Source organism: Chenopodium album, chromosome 18 (assembly GCF_948465745.1).
Source record: "Chenopodium album chromosome 18, dcCheAlbu1.1, whole genome shotgun sequence".
Classification (NCBI taxonomy): domain Eukaryota; kingdom Viridiplantae; phylum Streptophyta; class Magnoliopsida; order Caryophyllales; family Amaranthaceae; genus Chenopodium; species Chenopodium album.
The window spans coordinates 35,277,726-35,287,692 of NC_137851.1; the positions used below are offsets into that span (position 1 = coordinate 35,277,726).

The 9,967-nt window shown below is 34.7% G+C and overlaps 1 protein-coding gene, 1 long non-coding RNA gene and 1 pseudogene across 2 annotated transcripts; 2 read left to right on the forward strand and 1 right to left on the reverse strand.

The window, feature by feature from the left end:
* LOC145592085 (protein FAR-RED ELONGATED HYPOCOTYL 3-like) lies at positions 1–585 on the forward strand. Its single transcript, XM_081648553.1, has one exon. The coding sequence runs from the start codon at positions 1–3 to the stop codon at positions 583–585; it is 585 nt and encodes a 194-aa protein (XP_081504679.1).
* A 4,296-nt stretch (positions 586–4,881) lies between these two features.
* On the reverse strand, positions 4,882–4,968 carry LOC145593382 (U6 spliceosomal RNA; annotated as a pseudogene).
* Positions 4,969–6,951: 1,983 nt separating this feature from the next.
* On the forward strand, positions 6,952–8,473 carry LOC145590835 (uncharacterized). The gene is made up of 5 exons (XR_014102176.1): positions 6,952–7,046; positions 7,131–7,213; positions 7,290–7,375; positions 8,245–8,308; positions 8,411–8,473. It is a non-coding gene; the product is annotated as an uncharacterized LOC145590835 (long non-coding RNA).
* Positions 8,474–9,967: the final 1,494 nt, after the last annotated feature.

Consider the following 9,967-nt stretch of genomic DNA (forward strand, 5'->3'; position numbering starts at 1 on the left):
ATGTGGGTTCCCGCTTTTGTGAAACATTTATTTTGGGATGGGATGAAAACGACTCAGCGGGTTGAGAGTATTCATAGGTTTTTCGATGGGTATTTAAGCAAGCACACTCTATTGTCCGAGTTTGTGAAGAGGTATTGTGATGCTTTGGAGGTTAGATGCACTAGTGAGAAAAGGGCGGGTGACAATAATGACAGGTTTTTGTGCCAAGAAGAAACTGATTTCCTAACTGAGTTGATATTTCAAAAGATATACACGGATGCCAAATTTAAGGAGGTTCAGCGTGAATGCAACCGTATTATGTATGTGAGTGAGATTCATAGAACGCATGTCTCCAAAAATGTAACTAAGAATTTTATGGATGATCGAGTTTACTATAAGCCAATAAATTGCAACAAAGAAAAACCGTCAAAAAGAAAAAGAGAGTATAAGCTTGTGTTTGACAGGTCAACGAAGGAAGTAACTTGCGATTGTCGATATTTTAAATGTCATAGGATTAATTGTCGGCAGATAATAAAGGTTTATGAGATGAGCAACTACTATGAAATACCAGACAAATACATCTTCGAAGGTGGAGGAAAGACGTGATATGAAAACACACTAGAGTGAAGGTATGCTACCATGACCCTGATAAAACTGAAGAAGTGTGTAGGTACGACAAAATGATGGTGCGGTTTGGTCCTTTGTGTTCGAAAGCATCGGCTCACCTGGAAACTACTTCACTTGTGATGCAAGCTTTGTAATTGATTGAAATGCAAGTAAAGAAAAAGATAGCCATGCTTACAAAGAAGATAGGTGAAGGTGTCATGGGAACACCTTCCTCTGTGTGTGCTGAGAAGCAATCAACCCTCTCCACTTAAAGACACGACAGTTGTGATGGAGGTGAAGAGGATCCTGTTGTTCTGCGCATCGAACCACGGATTCCAGGTACAAGTCATGCCTTGAGAAAACGAAGAAAGTGAAAACAACAAAGGACACTCAGGGGAACAACAAGAACAAGAAAGGTTCTCAATCCCAAGTAACACCACCTACATCAGTCTAGGTAAATATTTATATAATTTGGTTACTTAGCATGGTTCATGTGTCAAGTTAAAATGTTTTAGCTTTAATGTTGAATTTACTTTGGCCGGAGAGCTTGTTTTAATTTCAATTAGGTGAGAGAGCTTATTTTGAGAAAAAATGGACTGGTTTGTTATGTTGATCTTATTTCGATCAGCTAACTTGATTAAGTATTATGCCGTATTTTGCTATGATTTTTAGTAAGGTTTATTACTTATTCTTATTGTATATGGTATTATAAGAGTCATATTTTATATTATTTGGGTGAATGCAACAGGGGTCTTATGTATTTGGTTTGTGTAATGTCATTTACAAAGGAAGCTGGTAGTTTTATTTAATTTCCTTTTAATTAAACAGGTTGCTCTCGTGCAAAATAAGCAACATATGGTTCCCTACAGTCCTCATTGTGTTGGTGGGATTCAAATGTTGGACAAGGATGGATCAACTGGGTATTTTACGACTGTCGAAGGTAGAGGTTAGCAATATTATGCTTTCCAAATATCTCCTCGTCAAGGTTACCACGTTCCGTATCATCAATTTCCTCATGGTCAGAATCTTGTTGGGTTAGGAAGTTGGCAGACCTCTATGTCGCAATTGCATCGGCACAAGGTGGCCACATTCCTATACTACATCGACCACAACTGTCTGTGACTCCACCGCCTCATGCATCACGAAGGACCAAGTAGAAGAAACAAATGATAGAGAAGGATATTTTAATTCGGTAGTTCAAATGATTTAATTAAATCAGGGGTGGACATTATTTTGGACAAAGTATTTATTTGTAAAAAGCTTATTGGGGATCATAGAAATTGTCGTTAGGTCAGCTAATTTAGGTGGATACATATGAAAAAGTTCATGGCTGGGCACATATTTTGGACAAAGTAATTTTTTGTAAAAATATAACTAGGGATCATAGACAATGTATTCAAGTCACTTGGACTTTATGGTGCTAATTTCGTTAGCGTAAAAAAGCAAAAACATTGACCTTCATGGTGGATCTATTTTCATACTGTCAACTTACTCTAGCTAACTCTTATATCATTCCAATGGTATTTGTTTAACTCTTAGGCTGAACTTATTGGTTCCACTTAAGGCTACAACTGTTTCAGTTTCTAGGTACATTTCCAACAGATGACAAAACGTTCAAGGGTTCCACCAATACTTTTAAGTATTCCTCTTCAACAATGATAGGTGCGGCTATTTCATTTTCTAGGTTGATTTGCAACATATGACACTAAAACGTTCAAGGATTCCACTGCAACAATGAACGGTACAACACTTTCAGTATCACAATATCGTTTAAAGGGTACCACTAAAACATTACATGGCTCCATTCAAGTTGTTTACGGTACCACTAGTGTAGGATTATACTATTGCAGTAAAGACTTCCATCGAACTAGTGTAAGGTTCCAATGAAACATTGTAGGGTACAACTTACATAGTTAAGTGAATTAATGTTACCACTATAATTTATCTTTATATTATGGACATACCCACATAAGGCGATACGAATAATTTTTTTTTACATATATTAATAACACGATTTTATATTTGTGTTAGAAAAAGCAGAAGATACGATATATTAGTTTTCATATTATAATTAGTAATAAATGTGCATTAATTAGAAGAACAAATCATATATTCATTTCACTTGTTCTTTTGGAAAATTACACATGTTTACCTTAACTCTATTAGCGTATCAAATTTTTTTGTTTGCTTTGGTAAATTTGTTTGTAATGTATGATTCAAATTGAACCGATTAGCCTTATGTATTTCAAACATCTCATAAACATCACAAATTTAGTCAAAGTCGGTACTTAAGTTAAGTAGGCTACTTTAGGGTTCCATTGAAAGAATGAAGGGTACAATTTCATTGATAAAGGGTACTAATTTAATGCTAATTGAGTTTGGTACAACTTTCTTCTAATTTTGTTTCATTTAATCATTGTATTGTACCACTTAAATCTCAAAGGTTATTACTTCATTTTTGGGTACCACTTCATTGATTCAAGGGTTGCACTAACACAAATAAAGGTGCCAAATCAATACTACATGAGTTCGGTACAACCTTATGGGTGGATTGTTGCGCTGAAGCATGTTAAGGTACCATTTGTACAGTAATTAAGATTCATTAAACTCGAATCTTAAAAAATCCGACTTAGTTATTGTTAAATACCACCTTAATCTTCAGACACAACGTTCGGTACCACCACTACTACAAAGTTGACCTAAGGTAACACCACATGGTATCACTTTCAAGGCTAGAAACTTAACTAGGTCATAAGTAACACTATTGTAACACTTTGACATTATGTAACACTTGACTGTAACACTTTGATATTAAGTAACACTATATTGTAACACTTTGATATTATGTAACACTTTATTATAACACTTGATATTATGTACATAGTAGTAAAAAAAAGTAGAAATATAGCTAAAAAAGTTACCAGTTCATAATTAAAAACCACTATACCTTAATATCTTGTCTAAACACAGAAAAACGAAAAATCCGGCCTCAAATGGTAATAGTTTACAAAAACCAATACCCTTAACTTATTATAGAGGTACCGGTTTAATATGAACCGCTACCCTTAACTCGCAGTCACGGACCCTTACTTTTACCCCAATTTCTATTTTAGGTGTCCCTATATTTTTTCCCCATTAGTATTTTGTGTCTTGGTCCCTATCATTAAAATAACTTACTTTATATAAACATATTTAACTACCCAATTAATTTCAAACCACACTTTTTTTATAAATTATCTCACGAGAATTCACACTTGAATTATTGGAGTATTTCCTAACCCAAAGTACATACTGTTCCTTAACTCTCAAAGTGACTCAAACCACCAACACCATCACTAGTTTTCTCTCTCCTTCTCATTTCTCACAAACACTTCCCTTCCCACCACCACCACCAATTTTCTCTCTCCTCCCTCCCACTACAACTTCTCATCTCCTTCAATTTTCACGGCAGCAAAGTTGAAGAATTTTTTCACCACCTCGCTCAAGCCGACGTCGCGCAACCACCATTCAAAAGCTGCACCATCATCTCTGTTGCCCTCCTGATAAACCGCGCCATCAGCACGCACCTCCAATTGTATGTTTTTTGCTTTTTTTTCCCGATTTAGAATTCTTCATTTGTTTTAATTTATGAATTGTTTTTATTTTGGGGATTTTTTTTATTTACTTATTATTTTGATTTTTCGATACAAATAAACAACAGTTTTATGAATTGGGGATTTCCTTTTTTTTTTTTTTTACTTTGCTAATTGCAATTAGCTGTTCTTTATTTCTTGTTGCTATAAATTTGTTAGGATTAGGGTTTGAATTTTGGGTTAGGGTTCGAATAGGAGGATGAAGATGATGATTAAGAGTTCCACAGAGCCAGGATGGTGAATTATGATGGGTTTGAGCGAATCATCATAATTATAGTATAATAATCATAGTAATAATCATTATAATTATACTCAGTTTAGCAATTGTGGCAATGGAATGATGATGGAGTCACAGAATAAATATGGTTTAGTGGTTTTGATTAAAGATGGTTCTGATTTTGGATCTTCTCTTTTTTTTTTTTCTTTTTTATTTATCAAAAAGGTATTAAACTTTTTTGATTTGATTAATTTTTAGTTTCTGATGATTTTGAGTTTGTGTGAAAGTTTTGATGTGTTAGATTATTGAGTTGAATTGTGAAATTTTATTGTTTGATCTATTTTGATTCTTGGGTAGTTGGTTTTTTGTGCTAAATTGTTGTGTAGAATTGAAACTAGTTTTGAAATCTTAAATTTGATTAACTTAGTAGGATGTGTTAACTTTAGAAGGTCTACTTGTTTTTTCTCGATTTGTTCGTGTCATCCTTGCGTAGGGGCCATGCTAATCTATCTTATCAGATGTCTCCGAAGAGACAGACGGGTCTACTTTTGAAAGTTCTAGTTTTCCAGGTTTGATAGCTTGATTGTCAGTTTTCTATGTATTTGTTATCTCAATCTTTCGGAAATTATTGTTAATAAGATAGTGTAAGTCAGTCAAAAATAGTATAGTAATGAAATATAACAAAATCACAACTAAATTTTTTATTTAGGTGGTATCATCTGTTTTGGTTTGATTTTCCTTTATGTAGTAAGTTTATACTTGTTGCACATGGGGGCTTTTATATTCCTTTTATATTCCTTTATTGATATGATTGAAGTGAGGAGGGTAGGTATATGGGACTTTTATTTACCTTACTTCAGTATCTTTGGTCTTGAGTATTTTGTTTTGAAATGTCGCATGTATTAGAAATCATTTGGGTTGCTGTTATGATTTTGGCAAGACTTGATCTGGAGGTATATATTAGGCAGCATGATTCGACCCACCGTCACACAACCCACCTAGGTACTTTAATATAAGGAAGCAAGGAAAATAAATCACCAGTAGAGCAAATAGTTATTTACTTTCTTTCTTAGTTTAAACATGATCAAGATCACTTTGAGTTAGCTGAATGGTAATCTTAATTACAGTAATTGTTTTTCTGTGCTCAATTCTCTGTAGTAAATTGAATTTCATTTATCCTTTCCATTATCTGTTTGTTGGCAGCTCAAAATTATGCTTTCATTGTGGTGGAGCCTTATTGCTCTTTTGTACTTTGCCTTCCCTATCCCTTTTCTCACGAGTGATCCACAAACACTGATCGCATTGAAATCTTAAGTAGGTGAAGTTGTTGTAACTTTTTTCAAAAGCAACACACAAATAGTCGAATACTAGTACTAGCTCAAATTACACTATCAATGTATGATCCAATAGTTCAAATTACACTATCAGGTATGCGATTGCTTATATAGTTACTTAACTTGCTTAAGTAACTCTGATTCTGTTTGTTGGAGTATGGATGTTGTGTATCAACTTTTATAGTGAAGTGTCACTCTCTTGCAAACTGTGATTGATTTTAGGTATCAATTATTCATGGAATCTGAGATCTTTAATACGGAGCATGTCAATTTTAGCTTTTTTTTTATTCATTTTCCTTGCACTCCTTAGAAATTAGAATAGGCAACTTGACATAGCTGAGCTGCAATCTACTAGTCAAATTTGAACGTGTTTTTCTGATTCTGGTGCTCTGAAAATGGCCTTTATAACAGGGTTGTGTTTCTATTCTTAACAACAGAGGTTATTTTATTTTTGTTGCAAGATTAATGGTGGATGCTCGACAACTTCGATATGCACAAGCAAACCCTAGTAAGAAGTGGTATATATGGAGTTATTTAGTAATTGATTTACTTCCTTTTTTAGGCCATTTTGAAATAGTTATAAAATGGTTCCAGGTTTTTCTACTCACTCACTTCTACTATGATGACTGATGAGATGCAGGGTAACAAATTTACACATCATATATTCCTCTCACTAGGGTCTACTCAGTCACTTGAGGTTTTTATCAGGCTTCCTACAGGTTATGTTACTGCCCTCCTATTGCCGATAGTGTTGTCCATGCCACTTCACATTCTGCTCTATTGGGTTATTGCTGCTGCACATACATTTTGCCTTGCTAGAGAATCTGTTGTTGTTGCTAGTTTGGCTCTGCTGGATCTACTACTCGTTGTGAATCACTACTAAAATTCGGGGATATTACGACTGTTTTCTTGCGACTGGCCAAAAAACGGTCGCAATAAATATTATTTGCGACTGTTTATTAGCCTGTCGTAATTTTAATTAATTGCGACCGTTTTTTATTAAATTGCGACCGTTGTAACGGTCGTTAATATTATTAGAATTTATTTTTTTTTTTCAAAATAATTACGACCGTTCTAAACAGTCGTAGAGACGGTCGTAACATTTTAATTTTCTTTTTTTTTGTTTTGTTTCGCTGAATCCTAAACTAAAAGAAAGTCGGGCTTTCTTATTTTCTAAGGGGAAGTTTGAAGCAGAGAAGAAGGGGGAAGAGGGAGAACACGGTCGCTGCTCCGCCGTCGTTCTCACTGACCACCTTACTCCGGCCACCGACGCTACAGGTATGCCGTTCTATTTTTTTTTTGTTTTTGATTTTATTAGTTTAGTTAATTAGTTCGAAAACCCTAACTTTGGGTCTCAATTAGTTCGAAAACCGAACTGAAGCCGTCGTCGCTGCTCCGAAGGTGCTCCCACCGGTGACTTGACTCCGGCCGTCGACGCTACACAGGTATGTCATTTTAATTTTGTTTTTTTTTCTTTAGATTTTATTAGGGTCGTTATTTTGTGCGAAAACCCTAACTTAGGGTCGCAAATCAACACCACGCAGGCCCACCATCGCCGGATTCCCCTCCTGCTCTTCCCTCCTTTGTTTTCCGACGGCGGTACTCAGGTAAGTCGATGTTAATTTTTTTTTTTGAATTTCAGTTTAATTTGGGTACCCTAAGTCGTTATTTCCCTAATTGCTTGTACCCTAAGCTTGTGGATTCATTGACAAATTTCAACATTTCTCATGTTTCTGCTAGTTGGAATCACTCTGGGTTTGTTTCAGGTTTCTTTGTTTTTTTTTTTTTTTTTAAAGCTTTTCTTGTGTTTTATGTTAATTTAAATCCAAATTTGTTTGTTTGTAAATATCAAATGTATGTTTTGTATGATTGGAATTTGTAAATGTGTGTTATGTTAGTTGCAATTCAATTGATCAGGCATGCTTGTGTTAGTATTCAATCTGACTATCAGACGTTTACTAAAACAGAATGATGCCTCACAATTCTAACAAAACCTTTTCGAACTTCTAAGATGCTGGGAATTCTAAGATGCTGACTAGTGACAAGCATACTATTATGAACTTCTAGCAAGCTGTATAGTTCTAGAAAATTTTGGTTCTGTTTTCTACTATTCTGGAAAAGCTGGAAAAAGAAAACTGAGACTTGCAATCCTCCTGATTCTGATTGCTTTAATTTGTGATGTTGGGACAAGTACGTGGATATTACTATTGAAATATCCATACTTGGCATCTTTCTACATTTATGTGAATATGTGATAATCTACTGATGAGTAATTGTAGACTGTTGTGCATACCATATGGACTATCACAAGTATGTAGTGTAAATTTACGTTTTTTTTGTGCTCATAGGAATTGACTTGATAATATGTGTGCGTAATGTGATTTTAGTCTTTGTACTCATGTAATTTGATATGTATGTGTGAATTGTGTTGTAGTGGAAAACCCTAAAATTTGGGTAAAAAATTTCTCCTTCGCAGGCCTACCGTCGCCGGTGTCCTCTTCTGTCTTAGCCTCCTCCGTTAGCTGTCCACCGTACTCCAGGTAATTCATGCAATTTGGTTTTTTTTTTTTTTTTTTTTTTTTTTAATTTAGTTGATTTGGGCAAAAACCCTAAATTTGGGTCACAAATCAACTCCTTCGCAGGCCTATCGTCGCCGGTTTCCTCTTCTATCCTACCCTCCTCCGTTTTCCGTCCATTAAACTCAGGTAAGTGGCTGATTTTTTTTTTTTTTTTTTTTTTTTTTTTTTTTTTTTTGAAATTTAGTTAATTTATGCCAAAACTCTGAATTTAGTGGATGGTTTGTGTATTTTCACATGTAAAATTACATTGGCCATTTCAATTAGTTTTCAACATTTAAATTAGTTTTCTCCATTTAAAATTGGTGGATGGTTTTGTACATTTTCAATTGTAAAACTCTAAAGTACCTTGGCCATTTAAATTAGTTTCCCGCATTTTCTCATATAAATGTATGTAGTGGGTAAAAAATTTAAGTATATTTGGATGTATTTTGATTGGAATAGACATTTTGTTGGTATGAACTCATGTGTTAGCTAATTTATGTTTCTGTTTAAAAAAAGGATTCTTATAGAATTGTTTTAGCTTATCGAAATTATTTACATGATGATAATCCTTGATTAAAATGGAGAAATGTGAAGTGGGGACAAATGTATTATTAATTTCCATGGCTTTTTTTTTTTTTTAATTATTATTAATTATTTTAAAAATATATGTGTTTATATGAGGGGTTTGTGATAATTTTGATGAGTAAAAAGTTGAAAGCTTGTGAAATCGACATAAATATGGTTAAATCTCTTAATAAAGAATAATATTTATAACATCAACTTTCCCGTTCAAGTCATGATAAGGACCTTTGGATATCATTTCGATTCTAATTGTATCTTATGCCATTATGATAATGAATACAAGTTCAGTGTGTATGATTAATGTGATTTGTTTTTCATAGTGTTGTAGATTTTGTAACCATGAAAAGGAAATAGCGTTGGTGGATGTATGATAGATACGATGGCCGTAATACCCGTAAACTTAGGCAAGAGTTTGTGGATGGTGTTGAACAATTCATACGGTTCTGTGAAGCTCATCCTGAGAGCCCGGGCGTAGATGAAGTAAGATGCCTTTGTCTGTTATGTAAGAATAGACGTCTTCATGATGCAAACACAGTAAAACTCCATTTGTTCAAAAAGGGGTTTATACCTGATTACTATGACTGGGTTTCTCATGGTGAAGGGTTTCCTACATCAAGTGTAGAGCAACCAAATACGTACCGTGAGATGGTTCTCGATGCTCTTGGGAGTAATCATGAACCATCGGGTGACGATAGTACTAGTGGTTCCGAGGAAGAGCCAAATGCTCAAGCAAAAGCATTTCAAGAGCTTTTAATGGCTGCCGAGCGACCACTGTACGAAGGTAGCTCCATGTCTGTGCTAGAAATGGCATCTCGAATTGTATCTTTGAAATCGGAATACAATTTGCCCCATAGGTGTGTTAATGGGTTTGCATCATTACTAAATGAAGCAATTCCCGACAATAATAAGATGGGAAAAACATTCTACGATACAAAGAAGATTCTTAATGGACTTGAGCTTCCGCATGAGAAGATTCACGCATGCCCAAAGGGTTGTATGTTATTTTGGAAAGCTGATGCTGAGTTGGATAAGTGCAGAGTGTGCGATAGGGACAGA